The 25,070-nt window shown below is 40.2% G+C and overlaps 1 protein-coding gene across 1 annotated transcript in view; it reads right to left on the bottom strand.

The window, feature by feature from the left end:
• The window catches only part of atp2b2 (ATPase plasma membrane Ca2+ transporting 2), a 48,613-nt gene extending 30,046 nt beyond the window's left edge, over positions 1–18,567 (bottom strand). The window contains exons 1-2 of the mRNA XM_068742714.1: positions 18,369–18,567; positions 2,343–2,546 (exon numbers count right to left, since the gene is read on the bottom strand). Of these exons, the coding sequence (XP_068598815.1) occupies positions 2,343–2,546; positions 18,369–18,567 (403 nt within the window). The remainder of the gene's footprint in view (positions 1–2,342; positions 2,547–18,368) is intronic.
• Between the last annotated feature and the right edge of the window lie 6,503 nt (positions 18,568–25,070).

Here is a 25,070-nt window from a genome sequence, read left to right as displayed (position 1 = left end):
TACCGAATCATATTCAGAAGAGAACCGAGACTTATTTGAAGTCATTCTTGTTTTTCATGTCGACCAAATGTGTCCTACGCCGTAGGCTGGTGGCTTCAAACGACCCCAGTAGGGTTAATTGCTCCGGACTATAAAATACTGCATCACAACAAAAACAGTAAAGAACCGAAATTATCAACAAAATGCAGCAGCAGGTTTAATCTGGAACTGTGGTCTAAAATAGGATTCAATTAATATGATTATCATTTAGAGGAGGAACACATCGGAACAGCACAGCACCTGTGCTAACGCATAAATATGAGCCCATGTGCATCCATGCTTGTTATAATACAAAGAGAGATGTGTTGCTATAATGCGTCGAAATCCATTGCTTTGTCTGTACTCATATGACATTTGCTTATGTAGCTGTCCATGTTAAGAATTGTAATCTTCAGAGAACCATGTGTAGTTCGCAATTTTGATATGTCATGTATCAACAAATATTGGTTCAGAATCAATCTTCCTCCGTAAAATGTGCGTGAAGAGAATTTAATGAAAAACCAACTGTCACCATTTATTGCCCCGTCTGAATAAACCACGTGCGTGGAAATGAGGCAGTATATAATTCAACAGCAGATCAGCCGTCCTGCTAGGTCACTGCAGCTGACTGGTCGTGACGTGCCGCGTAGAAGCAGTCAGCAGTTCTGGTTTTACAGCTCTGCTCAGACATGTGAATATGAATGTGTGCACAAGCTGTGTTCTCTCACAGGACGACACATTATCAAGCAACGCTTCTGTCACTCTCCGTGGTGCTGAAGTGGGAGCTGCCAGATACCCAGTCAGAGCGCAGCGTGTTACAATGAATGCAGCTTCAAATGTTAAACATAACTCATACATGTAGAGATAAATGTCTGTATGCTTCAAAGACAGTTGAACAAATAGTATTTTTTTATCTTTTTTTGCATGGTGTGCATTTGACTGACAAAAATAGAAACTGATTCAACTTCAGCCGGGCTGTTTTATATTGTGTCACTCCAACTCTTTTTTTCCTCTACATTTATACATTGCCTTTAAGATTCTGTACTTGAATGTGATTGACTCCTTTTCCATGGGTTTGTGATTATTTTTATTCTGTTTGAAGTTTAAATAAGATTTTTTTTTAACAGTATTATAAGTATGCTGAATCGTGTTTTAATGATTTGAATGCTTTCCAGTTAGAAAATATCATTCAGTAAAGTGCATTATACTGAGAAAAGAAAAAACTTGACATTTATAATAAAATATTGCTGTCATTCACACGTTTGCTGCAATGTTTGTCCAAAGATAATACGGATCTACATAATACGATAATATTTATTTATAAACATGTAATATTTATCTACATGTTGTTCCTTCTCATTGTATTTTTCTTTTTCTTTTTTAATCAGGTGATCGTATGACCATATCTCACTCGGCTTCTCGTATTTATTTTACCATATGCTTTCACATCATCGCATATTGCATCTTGTGCCTCTCAGGTTAAAGGAGCTGCTTGATTAAAGCATCTGCAGATGGACACAGCTATTACCAGAAGGACTCTTTGGCTCTCCTGTGATTGCTTTGGACTCCATGTTGCAGTAAGAGAATAATGCAGCACAAAATATACATAGAAATTAAGCTTTGAGGGGAAAGTAGACAGTCATTAAGCAATACTAGTAATTAACCAACTTTACTGCATTGTAGTAAATATTTTATGCATATGAAATAATCTGTGTAAATACCAGTGGAAAGCAGAAATAAATGTCTTCTTTTTCTGCTATTTCTACCATTTTAATGGCCTTTTTGATGACTGGTCCCTTTGACAGGGTAACTGAATGCCATTACCGTTATAATGCGGGAAGCATGACTAATGTTGCTGACTCATCATCTCGTTATGTCCTCCGTCTTCATTTCCCGTTTCACCGCTCACAGGGCTGATGTATGGGCACTGGGACCTCAAGGTTATTTCTCTACTCAACACTCCATTAACCTTTCCCGTACCTTTAATATGCACAATGTGCACACACACACACACACACACACACTCACAAACGTATCTCTGTGCTCCATGAGTCAGTTGATCTTTGCAGTAGGTCGCAACCAGGGTGCGAGCTACCTCACCAATTAAAACTCGCGTGTGAATACATGAAGGTGCAAGTATGTCAGTGAGTGCCAGCAATGTCAGATGAAGTGATGTCAGTGGGCCAATGCAATTATATTACTTTGCTTTCTTTAACAGAATTGGAATACCAGCTGGTGTGTGCACGTCTCGTGCGAGTGCATTTCAAGACTACTATGAAAAGCAGCATTTCAAAGACAGCAATGTCAGAAAACAGTCCACTCACCTTCTCCTCCGCCGCGCTCTCCGGGAGGGTGATAGAAGGAGAGGCCCAGTGAGATCAGGGCAGCAAACTCTAGGATAATGAGGGTGACGTCCTGCAGGGCCTCCCATACCAACTGCAGGAAGGTTTTTGGCTTCTTTGGAGGTATCAGGTTTTTACCAAATAGTTCTTTTCTCTTGTCCAAGTCATCCTGACCACCAGCAAGACCTGGGACAGCATCATAGAGGAAGAGGAGCACAGAGGAAGATCGAGTTAGATTACATCTCTGAAACTGGGTTTTCTTACAGAGGCGCTGCAGCGAATTCTGTTGCGTATGCATGGCGCAACAAACACCATAGAATAATTTGTTTATTCTATGTTTAATCCAACATCGTCAGAATCTCTATCGTCCCACACAAAAGTTGGTGGGAAACCATTTCTCTCATTTATTCAGGCATTTCCATTCTTCAAACAGATATTTTTCGAATCAGTATTTGTCTCTCACAATCACAACAGACATAGAACATTTTTAATCACTAGTTTGATTCATGGTGTGCCAGAGAATTGTATACCTTATGCAAGTAAAGAGATTAACTACTGCATATAAATATCTCTGGTATTTTATCGAAAGGAAATTATCTTGAGACAAAATTAACTCTTACAAGACTATGGAGGAAATTATATAATGAGATATGAGAACAAGTGGTATTATTTAGTCATCTAAATGGCATCACCCAAAATGAGAATAGCATCTTGTATGTAATTGCCGGATTAAATTTTCTTTTAAAGATGCTTAATGTTGGTGTTGCATTACATTCAATCTTACAACGACTATCAACGTATTTTATGGTTGTCTTAATTGGTTAATTCTAACTATTCTATCTTCTAGTGTTCATAGGTAATGGTGTTCTTGATTTTAATTAATGTGTATGTGTTGAATCTAACAAATTACAGCTTTGAAATAATTTTTGAAATAGGAAAGGATTTAGAGCCAAAAGGACTACAGCAAAAAAATATGCAGTTGGAATATTCATTGACTTAAAGGCTTTTGACACCATAAATCACTTAAATTAGACATATTTATTGGGTTTTTGTTTCGTTGGTCGAAATATGGTTTCTTGTACACGAAAAGGTATTATTTATTTTATTTTTGTTCTGCTTGAAACAAACAAACTAAACTAAATAGTTTAATATAGTCAAGAAAATGTCAGTAAAAAACTAGAAATTGTTCAGTAGGAATCTTAAAAGCCGATTTTACATCATAAAACAGTCTTAATTCTAATTCATGATGTGCAATACATTATAAAAATCGAAAAGTGTTCCATTTTGCTTGGTATATTTCTTGCAAATGCATAGCTTGAGCGCAATTATGTTACGTGGATGCGATAATGTGAATGGTCTGTGTGGAGTGTATATATTTACATATATTATGTATATTTATCATAGTGCCTATAGATGATATATGCATGACACACTAACAGGCTGCATTACTGGCTCCTGTTTGGCTGCTTTTCAGCGCTTCACTATTCTATGGTTGCTGAGGGCACACACACACACACGCAGTGTGCATTCACTGCCTGCCACTGTCTCACACACAGCCACAGACATTATTACCACAGCGTTATGTCATGCCTGCTGTGTCACTGGGTCTCCCAGGAGTGGCCCCAGATTGCACCCGATAAGATCACTGCTGCATGACACCGTTTCACGCTTCATGCTCGTGACTGAGACTCAACATTGGAAAAAAGACTTAAGAAAATACAAATGTAAAGTAATAAATGAATAACTAAATTTACTAAAAATATGACCCTCACTTGCTTGGAAATGAGAGACACATCACTACTGAGAGTGAAATGGAGAGGACAGAAGGAGAGCAAGCTGAAAGGAGAACAATTCCCAGCTCCTATGCAGGAGAATGCCTTGGTTACAAATAGATCAGTCTATATATAACCTCATTATCCATTCTCTTTTAATTGTCTCTGTTAGAGGACCTAGCATGCCCTCACATTGATCTCCAAAGCACCCTGCATCACGTCATAATCAAAGGTGTGTGTGTGTGTGTTTCCGTGGCTTGGTGTGTGCGTGCGTTTGTGAGTGAGCGGCAGTCTAAGTATTCCAAAGGTTGGTTGCACTCAGACAGTAAATCTAGAGCTAACTTGATAAGTACATTAGCATTCCTTTTTGGATCACTGATTGCAATGTTCGGGATTCAAATGTTATATTTTGAAATGCAGCAGTCTAAAGAGCTCATCTATTCACTGGCAGAGAATGTGACAAAGCAAGTTAGTGTAGAAAGTCTCCGTTTCATTTCAGGAACAAGTAGAGAAGAAATCACTCTTTCCTTTGTTCACCTCTGACAGGCTGCATAGGGCCATTGTGTGTATTTATACATTTGAGCAGTATCTTAAAATAACAATTGAGAGATTAATTAAGATGCCAAACTAAATTAAAGTTACAAAAATACCCAAGCATGAGCAACTCGTGATGTTCCACCACTGTGCAAATTTGAATCTGGATTAATAATAGTAATGATTATAATAATATTTTATAAACTTTGTTTGGATTGTTGTTGAATGATGCTACTAATAAATGATGGCACTGAATATAAAAAAGCAGCAGTTAGTAATATTGTCAAGACAGAACAAAGCCATTTTATTGCTTGCTTGGATTGAAGAATTTGTCGTGTTTCACAGATTTAAAAGCATTCTCTAAATCTTTACTAAAATTATATTCTCTTCACTGTTCTTACTCTGATTTGCATCTAGAAAAGAATATAATGACCTGTCAAGTCAGATTTGAATAAGCAACCTACACCGCGTCCTGTTTCTAAAGGCATTTAAAAAGAAGAAAATAAACTTTGAACCATCCTTTTGGGTGGTATAAAGAGATAAAATGGGATTTATCATTCAGAGGGAACATGATGGCATATTTTAACAGTTGGCCCTTTTTTGTCTGCTAAAAATAGATCTCCATGGAAACATTATGCATCCCACTCATTGAGTGGAAATACCCGCAACTCTAAGCCATGTGTAACTGTGCAAGCAATATGTGTATGTTCTGTGACAATGCAGACGTGTATCTGAGACGGTTCTATATGTTCACAGAGAAAAGCCAGCAACAGAAGAAAATGTCTGACGACCTCCAAATGTCCTTGTATAATGAATGCATTTAAGAAAGCAGTAAACAAATCACAATTGCTTATTTATAAAAATAAAAAATCCTAACAAACTGGCTGGCAGTATCACCATCATCACTTATCCTGCAGGGAATCAATAGCTTCAGCATAGATACTCACCATTTTAGAAAAAGAGAGACTGAAGAGGGAAGAGAGGGGAGGGGTGGTTGAAGTGTGATGCAGAGAGCGCAAGTGTGAAAAAGGAGCACAAGAGAGAAACATGGGCTGAAACAGAAAATGAGAGTAGGCTGGATGTGGAGTAACTCCACGAATAATAACCCATCAGCCGTCAAAAGCTGGATAATTATCATTCCTTCTTTTAGAAGATAAAGTGAAAAAGAAATGTCACATTATCCTTGAGAATGGCCTCCATCATAATGACAGTTCTATGCCGTAAAAAAAACGGTGGGCTGATTTATTGACTTGTTTCACTGTAACATTTTAAATCCTCTGAAAATGATGTCCTTTGGACACACAAGTGACTTGCAAGGAGAAAGCAACCTATTCAATGGTTATGATAAAATAAGTTAGATAATAGGTGTAAAATATAAGCCGCTGAAGGGGAAAATGTATCACTTTTGGGTGAGGGTCTCATCTTCCAAGCCTGAACTTTGCTGGCTCTGGCAATGCTACAAGAAGCCAACTCGGAACATAAATCTTTCCGGATTAAAACTAAGAAATCCACTTTAGTGTTTTCTATGTAAGGGCTTGTCTGTAATTTTAATGGTTTCCCAACAATGTATGCTGCAATGCAAAAAAAATCACCCTTGATTGTCTGTGTGCGTTTATGCATGTGTCCAAGTATGTGTGTGTGTATGCGTGTGAGAGTGTGTGGGGGCAGGTGTACAAGTGGGTGAGTTTTGCTGTCATGCACTGTGCTCTGTGAGTGTGACTCATGTTAGCGAGTGGTGTGAGAGAATACAGCACACAGCATCAACTACACACTCACACAAACACACACACCCTGGGGTCAAAACCTTCTCATGCAGGAGGAATGCATGGTGCATCTGGTCGTTATTAGCTATCACTGTGTTGTATTGTAGGATCATCATGTGCATCCACTTGTCATCCACTGTGTGTGCTCAGCCATATTTAAATAAATCTTGTACTTGGATTAGATCAATTGACCATAATAAGATTATTACATTATGCAGTGTAATTATTATGTGACGAGTGTATTCTATTCTCATTTTGGTCTGAATTATGCAGACCAAGTATGCAGCAATTAATATGCATGTTCAAATGTGCTCATTCAACCAATTGCAAGTCATCAAAAGTGATTGCATACCTCTGCCAAGAGGTATGGAATTTCTCCTTAACCATTAAAACTCGTCTGAATTCCTAATCTCTGTTCACATTGGTATTGGTCGCAGGTTTCTTGCCCCATTTGTTCTTTTACATTAGCTGACAAATTATTAACTCTATGAAAACATGTAAACATTTTGTGGATCTGGATTTACATTTGCATCTGCAGAAAACTTTGTTTATTGACACCAATCCCTTAAATATTAAATATAGAGGTTTTTGGTTTTATCAACACATTTATAATTCCTGCAGAACTTTAAGAACATGTTTAAAACACCATCTGATAGGATACAAAAGTTTGAAAACGTTTTTAAGTTTCCATATTCTGCTGGGATCAGTGATATAATTTAATGGGGTTTTTGTTCTGACCCGTGGTTCTTACTGCCACCAAACCCGTTCAGTAGTTGTTCCTTAATATTGTTGAAAATCCAACAAACATCAATGACATCACAACATTTCCAAAATTTTAGTTTGAAACTGAGGGTCTTGTGGTCCACCATCTGAGACCCAAACACCGTAATGTTGGCTGCCCTGAATGCCCTCGGTGTAAACACATTAATGAGACATCTCTTTCTAGCCGCCGTGTTCAAGTGTGTGTGTGAAGAATGACATAGTGAGAGTGCCAAGTGTTTGGACACACCTGCTTAGTGATAACAGCAGATTGTAGCAGGGTCAGTTACTTCATTCTGTAATCCCAGACCGTTCAACCATTCATTCAGTTAATTGGCTTGTATTTACACTCCCCATTCTCCATCCATCCATCAATCCATCTCTATGCATGCCTTTCTGTATGTCCACCCATTAGGTCTCATCCATCTATCCGTCAGTGTTCTTCAGCTGTCAACTACTAGACCGATATTAAATGTTATTGGTATTAAATTGTTACAAGATTTTGAGCTTTATCCATTTAAAAATAATTTAGTCTAAAGTAAAAAAAATGAACTGGTTCAATTTAATTAGTCTGTGCATGGGAACAAATCAAGAAAAAGGCTATTTCGACAACCCTGACAACAGAGTTCTGATTCTATTACCTGTGCGAAACATGCCCACATAAAAAAAAACAACAACTGCACAGTGCACGCAAACCATCCTCCACTTGGGAGTGAAAAATGAGAGTGTCCATAGCCAAGAGGCTGAAAGGGAGAGTGACACTGAACTATCTACTGTCTCCCATCTGGGTGTGAGTCTCTGGTTTCACCCAAGGGCTCAGATAAGCTCGGGACACAGTGGGTGCAGCTATTAAAATTCAAACTACCAGAGAGAAGTCATGAAATAGTCATGAGTTTAAAGGAAATCAGCACAGGCCAATGTGGCCCTGACTGTCTGCCTGCAGGGAATATTGTTCCGGGTCCAAAAAGAGGTGCCGAAGAGTATACAGAGAGGATGTAAGCATATAATATTCAATATAATTAATTAGATACATACACCAGTCCCAAAGATAGACCCATATAATAATTGAATGCAATTGACTAAACTTGTTAACCTCCTACACAAATGGACACCGATGGCATGAAACAGTATTTAAGTAGCATTCAGTCCCATTGATTGACTGATATATATTTTTTGCACACTACTCGTGTAATGTTTACCATTTGATGTTAATGGGCGCATTTGTCTGCAATTTAAATACGTACACGATAAAATACAGATACTGAAAGTAAGAGTTGAGTACCTGGCACAGATTATTACATATGAACATAGACGGTGGCTTTTTGGTTTGCTGAATCCTGAATTATTCATTTGTAATAGTAATATTATGACTGTTACGTGTGTACCAAAAAGAAAAAAACTGTTCTTTAGTAAGACAGCACTGCACGTTTCTCTCGTGTTATCGCATTCTACAGTATGTGTAACTAACCAATCACCCAAAACATTACAACCTCTGATGGGTGACGCGAAGAACGTTACCTCATTACAGTTGCACAGGCCAGTGGGTGGGACTGTGTACTTTAGTCCTTGAGGCTCATGTGGCTTGACATGGGAAGGATCTAAAATGACTTTGAGGGACAAATTGTGATGGCTTAAACAATGGGTTAAAAGCATTTGCAAACTGCAGGTCTTTGAGTTTTCCTGATCTGCAGTTTTACCCATCGAAAAAGAACTAGGAAGTAACAATTGGTGAACCAGCAAAAAGGTTATAATTGTCCAAAGCTCAGTGATACAGGTGGCGATTGAAGGGTAGCTTGTATTTCTGACCCCACAGAAGAGCCAATGAAGCACAGACTACTGCTAAAAAATCAGATGAACACACTCTGCATTGCAGCTGGGAATGCATTGCTGCAGTTTCAGTCAGTGTGTCCATCCTGGTGCTGAGCCCCCACAAAACATGATAACGTAATAAAGGGCAAGATGCTGTTACTATGGGAATGGGTTGCTTTGGGCAACTCTCTGCTTGGAAACTTTGGGGCCTGCCCTTCATGTGGATGTTGCCATGACATGTGCCACCTACCTAAACAGTATTGCAGACAAAGTATGTGTGTGATGTGCTGTAGTGTACAAGTAAAAAAAATACTAATGCAAGATTGACTTGTGTGTTCGTGTAAATTTATACTAGTTTCACTTGTTTGCGGGATGGGTGACAAAAAGAAAAATATTCAAAGTAAAAATGACTGCTCTGAAATGAGATGTGAAATAAATAAGCTATTATGAAAATATGTAATATTCTGGAAACTCAAAGTTGGAATAAATGATAATGATTCAGGTTTTGTAATATTTGATTGAGGTTGATGTTCCATCTATATTAGTTTCCCAGACAGATGTGTGTGAAGCTGTTTACTGTATATTCTGATACAGACAAGCATAATGTACCAGGTCGCAGCAGGGAAATATATTCTGGTTTTGCCATCTGTCCTCTTAATTCAGTCAGACATCTCGAGACAGCTGGCTTCACTGCCAGCCATGTTCAACATCCATGTGTGTGTGTGTGCATACGTGTGCCTACAAACTGATTTGTACTGCAGCCTTTTTTACGTTTCAAGGAGGTAAAAAGCCTTCACCAGCACATCATGATTGTAATCAAATTTGAGTTTACCATCAGGCTACAGATGATTTCTACCTTCTATTCCAACTTTTTTTTTTAAATCCATAACAAAAAGTTCTAGTTTTAAACTTTGAACATTTTCTGCTAATATAAGATAAGATATATATTTTGCTTTAGCCTAAAACATTTTTACATCCCTGCTTAGTTTGGGAAAACTGTCCACAGTGTGCAGACAAAATAATATGGACAGTGGACTCATGGTACATGTTGTGTAAATGTAAATGTTGTGTTGTGTGTGTACTGAATGCCTCTGCATGCTCAATGACATGAATAAAGTTTTATGCCGTCTCAAACAATCAAACCCTGATATAAAGCATTTTAAAAGTGATTGCACTTCACAAGATATCAGTGGAAATGTTTTCAAACCAGTATTATTTTTACCAGATATAGCTTGAGATTCTTCAAAGAGGTGTACTTTGCAGCGGATGCACCGATTCAGACGTCCTCATTTTGCATAGCTTGTGTTCAATGTGGCAATGACCAGCATAATTTAATTAGCACACAAATGAAATGTTTGATGACCATCAATAAAAAATCAGTCATGTCAATGGCGTGTGGATTAAGCATGCTCTGAACCGATCCTTCAGGCCTCAGCACATCATGAAAAAACGTCTTATTGTATATGGACGCTGTTGCAGTGATCGACCACTGTACCACAACACTGCAGAAGTCTGCCTCAAGGTCATTCTTACTACACTGCGGAGGAGATGTGTGTGTGTGTGTGTCAGCCAATAATGTCGTTTTGCTAAAAGAGCAAAATGGTTGAATAGCATTTAGAATCTGTCCTCTGAGAGCTATCCCTTTTAGAGAGTGACTTGGGGAAGGAAGGATAAGGGAGAGCAGAGAGGAGAGGAGGAGGAAATGAGTTGAAGAGAAGGAGGAATTGTCCTTATTAAAGAGCCGTCTGCTCCATGTGAGAGATCCCTTGTGGAACAGAGATTAAATAGACTGCGTAAGAAAGGAACGTGCTTGTGGTGCTCTGACTGGAGGACCCGATAAGCATGATAATCAGTCAGGGAGGGGGGAGGGGGGGGGGAAAGAGGTGTGATAAGGAAAAACAGGGTTGAGCATAAAAGAGGAGAATATGGAGAAGCACTGAATTGAAATTTGGACTTAATTTCTTGGGAGGAATGAAAAGAAAGATTAAAAAGGAAAACAGGCAGAACCTGGCTGAGAAGGATGGGAAATTAAAAGAGGAGATGAAATGAAATGAAATGGCGTAGCAGGTGGGGTGTTTCAATCAAATCCAGTAGACACAGATTGAGTAGATACAGAAGGATAAACAGAGTGTGGAAGGAGGAGGATGACAGAAGTGTGGGGGAAACATTTTCCTGAGTTATGTATGCACTACATAAAGGCCTCGTCATGGGAGCACTACGGAACCAGCGAGTGAGATGTAGGAGGAATAAGAAGAGCATCAGCACCAAAAGTCTGGATGCAACAGCATGGAAATTAAAATGCCATGTGCTGAAAGCTCATCATATGTTCTCTCATTCTCCCTATTTTTGGTCAACCACATATATAAATATTATTACATATGTGTCCTTAACATCAATATAATGTCATTAATAAATGGTTGCAAGCATGTAGTTCAATTTTCAAGTCATTTTCATTTCATTTCATGGATATTTGGGTGTGATGTGCCGTGTAAAAACCTCCACAAGAGCCATCAACAAAATTGTGTGTTTGTGATGTGTATCATCTGGCCTCCATCCACCAGTCGTCACTGCCACAAAAAACAATGCATAAAAATACCCCCGCTCCCCAGGGGTGTTCTTTGAAAGCACAATCCTCAATCAACTCATTTTCACTTGCATTTCTATGCATTTGTTTTCAACAAAGAAAATATACCGGTAAGCAAAAATAAAGTCAACATCCAATATGATGCTTTTGTTTGCTTGCATGTTTGTTTGTGTGATTGTTTAGGTCTTGGTCAAACTTTTGTGAGCGGAACGGTACAAACTCCAGGAAAGATATCAGAATGTGCTGATGATCCAGATCATTATATCAATCTAGCGTTTTCTGAAAAGATTCGCTATCAGGAGCAATTTTTGACACTCATTTCTTGGATTATGCCTGTGATGCTTGGACAAATGTACTCAATCATCCCCAATTAGTTTTAAAAGTATTAAAAGTCTGGTCATGTTCCAGAAGGTTTAGATTCATGGGGCTCACACAATATTTTGCATATTTGTGATTTAACAAATATTAAAGGTAAAGCGTGAAACTAAGTACAAGTTGGAGCTGATTTAGGCGTCTTGTAAATTTTCTGGATCCTGAACAGATTATTTTTCTTCTGTAATTATCAAAGTAGTACTAATATCAGTGTGATTCTGGATTTTAATGGTGGATAAAGAGTCATGTTACAAGATCAAACTATCATTGTTGGCCTTTAGGTTTTGTTCAATTAATGGATGGCGGGGGGTGAGCTGCCTTAGTGGGCGGTTGCACTCTCACTGCTGTCTGGTTTTTGTAGTTTCAGGACAAACTGAACTTTAGAAAAGGTGTACTACTTTTCCAACACCATTCCACTCTCACTAATGACAAAAGAAGTGAACCAAAGGCAGAGCATGATGAAGGTTACAGATGTAGAACAGGTCTATTTAGGCTACCATGTACACCGGCCCACTGGGAGTGAACTAACAGCACACAGAAATAGAAATGGGAGCAGAGGATAGTGTGTGTATGTGTGTGTCGGAGGGAGGGAGGGGGGGGGGGGGGGGGTTAGCGGAGGGAAGGTGTGGTGAGCCAGGAATAGGAGGTAGAGAGAAAGAAAGAGAAAGGACAGGTGTCGGTATTGATGAGGAGGGTAGACAGACAGAAGGAGGATGGGAAAAAGGTAAGTGGGTGACATCCATGATGGAGTTGTGCAGTGGGAAGAAATCTGCTTTTCCCATTCTGCCAGCAGCCATTTAGCTTAGTTTAGCTTTGTATAAATAATAGAAACAGGGGTGGGGGTGGGGAATCTCCAAGTTAATGAGTATTGACCTTTTCATCGAACATTTAGCAATAAATCAAATATGTTTATTGACTAAAGACTATTAGAGGTTATGGATATTGGTTTTACTTCTTTTAGTCATTCTGGAAAATATTGTTTGTTTTTTTTGCTCCTTGTTGAAGACTGGAAATCATATTAGCTTCAACTGTTTTATTAAGACAAGTACCGGTAGCAAATTACATCTACGTCAATTCAGAATGCTATGAGGGTTTAAATCACACAAACTGATCATGTGGAGCACAGAGAGATAGAGCAGGAGTAAGGTAAGGACATAAAATGTCTTGTAACTTAATTAAAAAAAAGAAAAATACACAACCTGCTAAAATGTATCCTTGGATTTAATTGCATTGCCAAAACAAAGTTTGTTCTGTTTCAGTTAGAATTATCTCGATTCAGCATGTGTTAGTGTGTAATAATGATTAGTGATGCACAAAGAAACCAATTTGATAAAGCATCCTATCTATCCATTAATCTGTAACAGAGTAGTGATCAAGATGAGAATAGGCCAGGCTTTAGGGGGGCTGCTGGGTTTTACTCTGTGGATAATAGCAAAATTAGAAATATGGTTTTACAATCAAAAATATCACAGCTGATCGATATTAGAATAAACATAAAACATGAACTGATGCATATTTTACTTTAGGATTCTTACATAATTTTCAATACTATGTTATTTTATTCAGAAAACACAGGAATGGTTACTACAGGAGACTTGAGGCAAACAGATTTCTTGTTTCTAGCGTTGTTCTCACACGTACTCGTGGTTCCCCCTCCTTCTGTGTACAATCTTACTCAGAGCCCTCCCGCCCTCTCTGTCTGACAACATCAAAGACTAAGAACCTCTTCATTCTTCCGACCATCAGTGCATGGCTGTGCCCTGAGCACTCGCTCCCGCAATCGCTTTCTCTCATACCCAGAAGGACATGCAGCGCGATGCTCTCTACAGACTCTGAAAACACCGTTACACTGTGATTGCCCAGCAACCACCTTCGCTCACATCTCAGGAGAAGCAGGTCACATCCTGAGCAGCTTCCTGCCGACCCTTCTCTGAAACTTAGCTGCAGTGTGACATCCCATCTGGCCCCTGAATGACTCATGCCATTCGTCCGTTGGCTGCTTGAGGGAAATGCTAGCCTTTTTCACCCCACAGTCACCTACAAGACAACACAGGCAACAACATCCTGGGGCTGGGTATAGGGTGAAAGGAAACGATATACTGAGAAAGTTAAAGGGACAACAAACAAAAATCTATTCGATGTGCTCATTAAGGTCCTTCAGCGTTATTACCTCCGCCAAGGAGGTTCTGTCACAGTGATTGTCTGTTAGCAGGAATTCAGAAAAACTGCAGGATGGATCTTGATGGGGAAAAGAAAATCTAAAATGGTGGTTCTTGGTCTAATTTAGTTCCAATTAAATATTGAATAGAGAAAAAATAAATAATAAATCTTAATTAAAGAATGCATATCTTGTAAAAATAAGTACAGTATTCAATTCACTCACCAAAAATCACAATCAAAGGGGTCTGATTTGCATGATACCATACAAAATGTCTTCTGGATCTGATCCACAATGAAGTCAGGAAATGTTTTTACATTTTAACATTGAAAACTCCATTTATGGATTCAAAAATCAGCTAAGAATACACATCAACTTTGATTCACTTTTCCTTTTCATGGTTGGTGTATAAAGATACCATTAACTATTTAGAACCTATTGGTGATGATTCAGATCACCATGTGTATAGTCAAAATCCAATCAGGAGGGGAATAAGCTGATTGGCGGAGGTCTGCGCTCTCCAAGTGCAATGTATCGTGTTTTATTACCTTATTACCGTATCGGTTTATAAGGCACCCTGCGATGAACTGGCGGCTTGTCCAGGATGTAAGCCCCCGCCTCTCGCACGTAGACCGCTGGGATAGGTTCCATCGGTTATGCAAATTGATACACTAACAACCTATCGGTTTCACCAAACAGAACTGAAGAACCTTCGTGGATGATTGACGAAATGTCCGCAAAGTCTAGTTGCTACAGGTTCGACCTTAAATGCATGCTTGTGCCTCTTTAAGTTATAGAGCGGTTTAGATAATCATTCATACCAAATAATGTTTCCACTATCAAGAGCTGTTGTATTGGATGCACAATTCTGCTCTCTTCTTTGTCATGCGCACACTGTGTATTGCGTATGGGAGTTGTCATAACAATCTCTCTTATTCTCCAATGAGTCCGTTTGGAAATTCAGTGAGCGGCATATACGCCAGTCATTTTTATGTTACATTTTTAATGAGGTGAATAAATAAGTAGCCTCCCACCAATTTGCCTGTTTTTTTTTTTTTTGCCTTTAACTCAAAGGTTTACAATAATTTCTTGCAGTGTGATAAGAGGCTAAAGGGTGGCTGCGCTGACATTCATGCAGCCATAAATAAAAAACCTCTTCACTGGTTTAATTTCTACACTTGCATCCATTATTCATTTACCCTGCATAATGGGCTTTAAACATTCCTGAACTGTTGGTATCATGCGAGTGGGTTGGTGTGGGAGACAGTATGGGGCTAAAGGGTCGACCATGTTCAGGGCCTCTCACCATCACATGCAGGCCTGTGGGACGCAGGTGCGTTACACACACCACACACGATGACAGCAACACAGAGTACCTTCAAGGATAATTACCAAGATCATATTTCTGAGGCAACATATGTTTCGTGGAGAAAGCCGCACAGCACACCACAGCAGCCGTGTAGCATAACCCCAGGAACACCTGGGATCTTCTATGCAAAGATAACCAGATAGCATTACTCATTTACCTATTAGTGCATGTTCCAGTGACAAATAAAATGCATGTTATAATCAGGGTTGAAGGGAGCATCCTGCTCGTTAGCAGCAAAGTAAAATATTCAGTCAAAACATGCACTTATCAAATACCCAATTTATCCAAAGTGCTGCACAAAATTAACAATGTTTTCAAATAAGTCAATAAACAGCAAAAATTGTTAGCAGCAAATACAGATGTGCATAATCGAGCCAGCATCAGCATGCATTGAGAGACAGTCACTCTGAGCTGAATTAGAGCAATTTACTTCTCTTCATGTTTTATCATTTTATCCACCAACAAAGAGGAGCTGCAATATTACACTATTGTTTAAAATGGGGTTGGATGGAAGTCTTGCAGTAAATTTCAATGGAAAATTCACAGGTAAACACTTCATATGAGAATTTTTAATGTTTCAAAGGAGATGAATTGTCTAATAATTACATGAATATTGTTTATGTTCACTTGATCGCTTTGATGTGTTGCTATTAAATAATGGAGCGATAGTGTTGGACACAGATTGACAGTTGAATAACATGAAGCTCAATGAATTAGATCACCAGTAACCGTAAGTATGTTAATAATTACAGTGTTCCTGCTTATATAGAATATCTTTAATTACTCTAATCTGAACTTTATTGCACTCCGCAGGCAGTGATCCTTGTTTAGTCTGTTGCAGGCACGAATAAAATACAATGTTGACGCATCTAATCAGGACGCTCATCAGAATAAAATATATTATTAGATTTTGCTTGTTATGATAATTTTATTGCCAATTTATTTCCATTTCACATTTATTGCCACACAGGAGGGATCGTTTCATGCTGTTTTTGCATGATGACAGAGCACCGGGGGGCGCTGAACAGGTAAAAGTGTCCACAAAGTTGCTGGGTTGGTCCATGAGCCCTGTAGCTTGAAGTCGACGCTTTCTCCAGAGCGATCCTGATTTGGCCTCACTGATTCTGTTCTATTGGTTTATGGATGATTGTTTCGCTAGTTGCATACTATCCTCTGCCACCACTGTACAAATTGGTTGACTTGTAAATACACCGAGTAATTAATCAGACTGGATTGTACTTGGTTGCCACCATTGCACCTTTCTAGTCCAAAAGATCATCAAAGTGCTGTCCAACACAAGCCAGCATTAAAACATTCATACAATGGTGGCATTCATTAGGTTTTGATGAATTACTGCCCATTTGCCATTTATCCCCCATTTTCCTTAGCTCTCTATTCATTATATCTATATTCAACCCCAGACTTACAGCGGGTATTACTGAAAATCCAACAGAGGAATAATCTTTTGGATGAGGTTCACAGGGGATATAATCTGCTGTGACTATGAGCCTATAAGACATGATGGAGATGATGTTTGATCACAACTAAACCATCCCACAGGTCTCCTAAAAACGATGGTTTTGACTGATGCAGACCAATCAGAGATTAAAGGGTTAAAGCATCATATATCCCTGTAATCTACTTACAATGAGGCTACCCTAAGGATAGTAACTAGCTCATCCCATTTTCCATACTCGCAGTCAGTACTGCCCACATTCAGGACCGGCTGCAGCAAATTAAAACTCGTAATTTCGCCTAGATCTTTATACGTTTTGGCATCTTATTCTAGGATCAGTTTTCTGAAGAATATTTTAATTTAGAGGTGTTTCTCCATTTTTACAGACATGTTTGTTTATTATTTTTATCTTGTACTTTTTAGCTGAAATGTATTTTATGTGCTCTTAGAACTGCTATGATGTATCTGCTATGTATATGTTGACTCCAACATGAGGTGAAGAACCTAAAACTAACTCCCCAATCTGTGAGATTTTCAGTTAATCTTGATAATTTGTCCAACAGGCGTAACAATATGAAATACTGATTAGTGCTCAGCACACCAGAATGGGGATGATCCGAACACCGGTGAAGATTAATTATCGGTATTATGCAGATAGAAGCATCTTTTGCATTCAACACTATTGTCAATGGGAAGAAAGCAACAATCCTGCTTTAATACAATATTCAGTTAAAGTAAAGGTTGGGCTTTAGAGAGTTTAAATATCTTAACCCATTACTGATGTTATGGCATATCTTAGGTGTCAGGGCTGGGATTAGGTATCACTAAATTGGCTTTCATAAAAAGTTGACATTTTCATTGTGTGGAGAAAACAATGTCAGAATAGCATTATCATGTAACTAATCTTCACTGACTAGGATAATACATAAAACCTTAGAAGTGGCAAAATTAACTAAGGAACAGGAGCCGTTTTCTCATTCCTCTCATGCCCGTTTTATATTTGACGGCACGCAAAATTCCACGTGGCAAAAAAAACCTAAAACCATGTTACCCTAGAGACCAGCTCCTGAAAATAATCTAGTGCCGATTGGTTGATGAGATGAGAGAATGACAAGGGAGGGTGGTGGGCTTATATGACCATAGAGCTTTCTTTGCATATTAAACAGGTCTAACACAAGCTGGAATTTCCATCAGTCCCTTCAAACAGGACTCCCCTCCCTGCCTGCTGTTGTGATGCTGTGCTTACGTATTTCTCTGTGTGCTTTGCAACGCTGCAGACAATAAAGCAGTGGATACAAAAAAAAATACCACCATCCTATGACCAGCTCAACATACAGTCACAGAGCACATTCTCCGTCATCTGATTATTATTGCGATGCACATCATTGCACAAATATGATAAAAACACACACATAGGAGTGCAGGGACTCACCTTCTGTGGGTGAGGTTTTCAGTCGTTTACACAGTCCCTCTAGACCCCCATAGTCCTCCTGGAGATTGACCACTGCCTCTGTGCCACGCAGCTCCATGAGCAAGCGGAGCTCCATGACCGAACAGCCGAAGTCTGCAGCATGGTTGTCCTCGTTTCTTTGGTTCTTGGCGTAAAAATCGCTGTTGGACATGTCTCCCATGTTTGCCAGATGGTGAAGTCAGTTATATTAGTTGTGTTATTGCTTTTTAAGATCAATCAAAAAGCTTGTACAATAGAGTCACTCATCCCGGAAAAGGGAAGAAAAAAAAAATCCAAAATAGGTATCAAGCAAATAATGCCGCTCTGTATGGAGATAGATTGAAATCAGATTTGAAAGGAATAACCAAGGAGCGGCATTTCTGTTTCAGGAGAGTTAAATATCAGTAGAACAAAAACCAGCAGACCATGAAGAGGAAAGATGAGAAAACACAAGTGGGGAGCATCCAGGTGAGCGTTGGACAGCCCCAGTGGTCAGTTCCTGAGAAGGGAAATGATGGTGGTTGCAAGTCCTGTAGGTGTCAGGCTCACCACGGCTGCTGTCCAGACCCACTCCATGCGTGGCTTCCCATTGCTTCTATTTCTGCTGTTGCCTCCGCTGCCTCTGACTCTACATGGTGGTCTTCCCCGTCACTGCTACAGAGGGAGGAGGAGGGAGAGACACAGAAAAAGAGAGCAGGAATGAGCACTGCGTTGTCAGGGCAGGGGTGACTGCGGTGCTAGATGGTGCACGGCTGAAGGACAGTCTCTCCTCCTTGCTGCAGTAACTGAGGCTCTGCTGTCTATCTGCTGCTGCCGCTAACCTCATTTCTGTGGATACACCAAATGGCAGAGAAAGAGAGAGCGAGCGCGAGAGAGAGAGTGCAAGATAGCGAATTTGGACGAGGGGCGGCGCAGAGAGAAGAGAAGACGATGCTCTTTTCTGGTGCAGAGTGGAGATGAGTTGTGTGCGGGTGGGAGGCTGGGGCTGCTCTGACGACAAAGCAGAGAGGCAGCACGTAACGCTGCGTTGTCACAGGGAGGACGGTCGGTGTGTGCCGGTGATCTGCTCCTCCCTGCTGCCGTCTTGTACAGCATTTATGATTTCATGTTCTCACTCCATGCCTCAACCTGTCACTTAAGAACTACATGTGGCACAGTATCAACATGCACAAAGAAAATTATTTATCTGGCACTAACAATTACTGGGACTGTAAACCACCAGGTTTGTGGATACCCTTCTCCTTTACCCATCCGCTGAGGGCAGAGACCTGGAATTAATATTGATGTATTCCTAAATATCTACTGAATACTCCAGTAGATCTACACTAAAGCAGTTGGGGGTTTTGTAGTTGATCTGTAAATAGATAATGGTTTTTGAACAATCTAGCATTCATTGATGGGCGGGTAGCTGTGAGCATCAACAGAAAGTTCAGTTGGCTGCAGATGAAATGACCACGGTTGTGACTTCACTCTGAATTTTTCACAGAAAGCAATAGTGTCCACTCACAAATATCAAGTGTGATATTACAAATAAGACCAGCACTAGATAAAGCCATGCACTCAAGGCACCGACCTTGTCGGGGGGGGGCAGCGACCTTGTTGCAGCAGGATGTGAGAGATGAAGTCAAAATGTGAAGTTGCATCTGTAACTGTGCAGGAACTTGTACTGGCTGCTAAGGAGCTCGACGGTGAGACAGAACAAGGATGCCTGGGCTGGTCCAACCAAACAAGCCTCCCACATCAGCTAAAAGCGAAGCTCCTCTAAAATCTACAAATGAAAGCCAGCAGGAGCTCTCCCAGGAAATCACACGGGTCTGTATGTATGACTCGGGATTCAGCTCACTGGCCAAGGATTAAACATCTTCAGAGGGACATTGGAGCCATTATTAGTCTTTCAGCATATCCGTAGCGTGATAAGGGGGGGGGGGGGGGGAGGTACCCAATTTTGGATAAATTGGGTATTTGATAACTCAGATAGAAAAAAAGACTGTAAGCATACTTGCAAACCAATAATGCTGATGATAAATGCGTAATTAGATATTCAGCTCCCTTACCTTGAGTATTGATTACCATTATTACACAAAAGGTTAGTCGGCTACCCTCCATAGTATATAACATAAGACATGCTTGAGACAATTTAAAGAAAATATAAATCATTTCTATGTATCGATAAATTTCAGTCCTTCGCAGTATTTTTCTTTAGAGTAAAAAATTGGCTGGAAGCATAATACTTTTGTGAGTAATTAAACACAGAATGCTGATGGATCTCTCTGCACGGCATTTGTCCATATCAACACGCAGTATGTTTCCCAGTATCATGTTAGTCAGACACGTGACTGGCGATGGTGGGCAGCCCCGGCGTTATATTCTACTAGCAGGCAGTTGCTCATCTTTAAATTATAATGGCACACATAATCAGCAGCGACAAGAAGGGAAGAGAGAGGGAAATGTGGTTCACAAAAGACAGGAGAAGGTGGAGACGAGGCGAGAGTAAGATAAAGGCGACATGCAACACCGAGCTGAGTCACGAAATAAATTATGTTTGCCTATTATATTAACCTAATGCAGATTTGCTCTTGTAAAAATGGGAAAATGAAGTGGCGTTATTGGTGTTATATGCATCATATGATGGTAACACAGACACACACCCTATGTATCTGCATATAAACTTGCATCGCATCACTTTCACCACTCCCTCTGTACAATGGACCATCAGTCTATGTTTTCGTTCTGTTTATCTGTCTGTCTGTAGCTGACTAAAATGCTTCCCTGCTGTGCGATTCTACTGCCACCCTGCCAACTTGCCAGTCTGTCTCCATATTGTTGGCATGCTCATCATGGCTTGACAGTGAATAATGAGATGATCAAACAGTCGAGGAGAAAGTTTAGATTTTGCAATCATGAACAGCCTTTTACCTTTGCTGCAAGAACACTTAATTAGACTTTGCGAACCCCGACACCATATGGAATCCAACCACATTAGAATATGAAACTCAACAGCCAGCTGCTATGACCATCTGACTACCGTAGTGTAGAGTGTTACATAAATGCATGACCCAACTACTGAGAAGAAGAAAAAAATCAGGAACTGACAAAAAGGTTATTAACATAAAGCCACTACAGCATCACAAAGCAGCTGTTGTGTGCATGAGAAACCCCCGGCCATGACAGGGTTACGATCTTGTGGTTCTTCAGCCACACCTTGATTGAACTGGCTGTAGGGCATGGAGCATCGTCCTGCTGTCGGAGCTCGATTCATGCGAGAGGCATCCCCCAGATCATCACCCAACGTCCACCAAGCTTCCCAGTGGCAGCAAGAAACTGTATTGTAGCCGGCTCCAGGTTTCTGTCCAACCATGAGACAACCAGGTGTTGGACTCAGATAAAATTTTCTCAATCTCGTCCTCTATTTTTCGATCCTTATGGTCTTTTGCCAACCTCAGCCGAGCTCTTCCTTGCTTCTCATTGACAAAGGGCTTTTTTTTCTTGCTTTGTGTGACTTTAGTGCTGCACTGAAGAGCTCGTTACAAACCATTCTTACCAGCTGTCATTCTTAATGAAAGTGAATTGATGTCATCCAACGGAGAGACATTTGAAATGAGCTGGCAGGCATCATGGTCTGCGGACAGTGTTTTTCACCCTCTGCTGGTCTGCATCTCTGTTGACCCCAATATCTGCTCCTTGACATTGTTCTTATGAACCGCTCTTTGAAATTTTAAGAATGGAAGCAACCCAACGCTCACGTATCCCTCTGTCAGTCAAGTCAAAATTGAAATCTCTCTTTTCCCAGCACTGATGGGGGTTTTTTGCCATCCATCCGGTCCTATTGCGGGAGGATAGTAATGACCGCAACAGTGATTTTTAAACTTTTCCTCACAAAATAAGATTTGGTTCAGGTGATCACCTAATCATTCATTCATTCATATGATGCAGGACTCAAGTGTGCAGTACCCATACTATTACAGTGTTGTTTCTGGGGAAGTGTATCACACTCTGGCAGCCTCAATCAATATTTCTAAAAATCTGACGAAGCAGAGGCAGCGGGCTCAAATACTGTAAAAGATGGCGTCCTCTCTTATATGTTCCAATGGTTGGATTCAGCTTGATTGAAGTCATTCAGCTTAAGAGCAATTCTTGAGGCTGTAGTTTTAAAGCTGCTGCAGCTGTAGTTAACAGCATTTTAATAACATCATAACCACCGTCTATCTTGAGGTGACCCGTTTTCATATTCATGCAGTACAATATTGCAAGATCTCACGATCTTGTGTCTGTCTAATGATTCCTTAAATCGATAATAATCTTAAGTGATGCCTGTGTTCTTGGTCTGGCGAGCAGCGTGTGCTTTCTGTCTGTGAAGCCACACACACACACACACACCCGGTGCCTGTCACAAAATGTCCCTGGTAGAGTAAGGATCTCTGCCCACTGCACCAGCTGCAGCAGCAGCAGCACCGGCATAGAGCGCCCCCTGGCTGTGACAAAACATACTGCAACAGACTTGACTGCATTTCCTTTTAACTGCATCTCCATCATTTATAAATCGTGATTTCTTGACATGAGGAATTTAATTTAAAATGCATTCATAAGAATTCATGCAATGATTCCCAAATAACGCAATTGAGCACAGAAATGGCATTTAACAGACAGCTCCAAGTTTCACAGTTTGCTTTTACAATGTTACTGCTGAACAGCATTAATAAAAAATACTGGTATCTATATGTCAGCTGTGTCATGTGTATGTTCACTGAGCACTGATTTGCACTTGATGTTTCAATCAGAAGGCAGATATCACAAAAATGAAGGCCAACTAAACAGAATCTCTTTTTGTGTGAGCATATGTCAGAGATTTCATACACCACACTGCCAGTTTATGTAATGGAACACGCGCCTACATCCAGCTACTTCACAAATCATGAGGGCAATAAAATAACAAAACAAGCTCTGCAGCAGAAGCAGTTGAACAATGCACAGGGAATCCTCAAACACATGCAGAAACACATTAAACAGCAGCTGCAATGCAATACTGCAGTGCATTATCTGAAGGCACTTCAACAGACATTGTCTCCGAGGTGAGCCGTTACATAACAACCACTTAGAGAGCCTCCTTTCAACCATCATCAGCGCTCTATAATTGGGTTGAAAGCAGCTGTCACGCTAACTAAGCGCAGCAAAAGGTTATTTTGGAAACAAATACAGCAGTTTTAAAAGGACTGCAGCTCCACCTCGCATTAGGATGAGGAGACAATAAAGTGGAGAGAAAGGAATGAATGAGGGAAAGCGGGAGAAGAGACGAAGACAAATTCATATATGTGCGTGCCTGTGTATGGTCTGTGTTGGTTTAAAAACAGCACAAATGTTTGGAAGAACAGCGAGGAGACCCTGATGGCTGCAGGGGCAACTATGCATCACTGCAGAGTGAAACTGAGAAGTAAGCGCGTGAGAACTGGTGATGATATGCTATAGCTAGGAGATGACTGAGAACGGAGGACAGGTCACTGAATGAGACATGCCATATTACCCCATCTATTACAAAACATCCTTCTCTGAAAGCACCAGCAGTGCCTCCATAAGAGTGTTAATAATCATGTTCCTCTCACCTTCATCCAGCCTCAAATGCAACCGTCTTCTCACTCGCTCTATTCTTTTTTAGCCGGAGATCTTTTCATTTGTACTGGTTTATTGTCTAATTATTTGCAACACATTAACCTGGGTGGGTTTTTTTTTTCAGCCTCTGTTGTTGGTGAAAGGAGCTTTGCTGTATTCACAACCACTTGAACGCCTTGTTGCAGTTGTACCGAGTGAGCAAATGCCCCTTTACAATGTGAACAACATGGTCAGACTGTGTAGAAAGATAGTATGAACAGTGCAGTCCTGCCTGGAAAAGCGATGTGGAGGAAGAGTAACAACTGTGATCAAATAAATGGGGGCATTTTTTAACTGTCAGAGAAGATCCTGCACAAGAGCAGCTATTTCTAATTCATTTTACAATCAAACTGGACTGCTGGACCAACCACAGACCGACTTACACAGGCTTTTTACATGTGTAAAAAGAACAATGACTAGTCAAATTAGTGTAAAACTTAAAAGCAACACAATTGAGCACAAGCTGCCCTCTCTTTTGCCGTTTCAGCATTTTACCACTAAGCTGCTCATAGCTCCGCCCACCTCATCAGCTCATGCTGCTCACCTGCTCATTCCGCTGCTGCTCATCAGCAATAATGCCTGTATTTCAGCCCTACTCACCTCTAGATTTTGCTCACGTTTGCCCATTGATACAAGACTTTCCAGCACTCACCTTCAGGTTGAAATAAAGTTAAAATAAAATAAACACAAATTCAGACTGGACTTAAAAGCATGGACTGAACAGATCTGATGCACCAGGGCAACTTATTCCAAAGCCCCCCCGAGAACCCGATCACCCGATCACATTTAGTTTTTAACCTGGACTTTTGGCAGACAGCACAGGTGCCTGGATATGAAGCAGATCTGTTAAATCATGAGGTTCTAGCCCATCTGGCGATTTAAAAACCAAAAGTAAAATCTTAAAATCAATTCTAATAGACACAGTGTAGCGAGTCCATTAGAGTGGTATGTTCACGCTTCTTCCTGCCTGTAAGCCGGCATGCTGCAGCATTTACACCAGCTGAAGGCAACTAGCAGTGATTTAAGGTAAAGGGAATTGCA

This window comes from Brachionichthys hirsutus, chromosome 8 (genome assembly GCF_040956055.1).
Source record: "Brachionichthys hirsutus isolate HB-005 chromosome 8, CSIRO-AGI_Bhir_v1, whole genome shotgun sequence".
Taxonomy (NCBI): domain Eukaryota; kingdom Metazoa; phylum Chordata; class Actinopteri; order Lophiiformes; family Brachionichthyidae; genus Brachionichthys; species Brachionichthys hirsutus.
The sequence above is the reverse complement of the archived record's forward strand: the minus strand, read 5'-3'. Positions and strand labels throughout refer to the sequence as shown.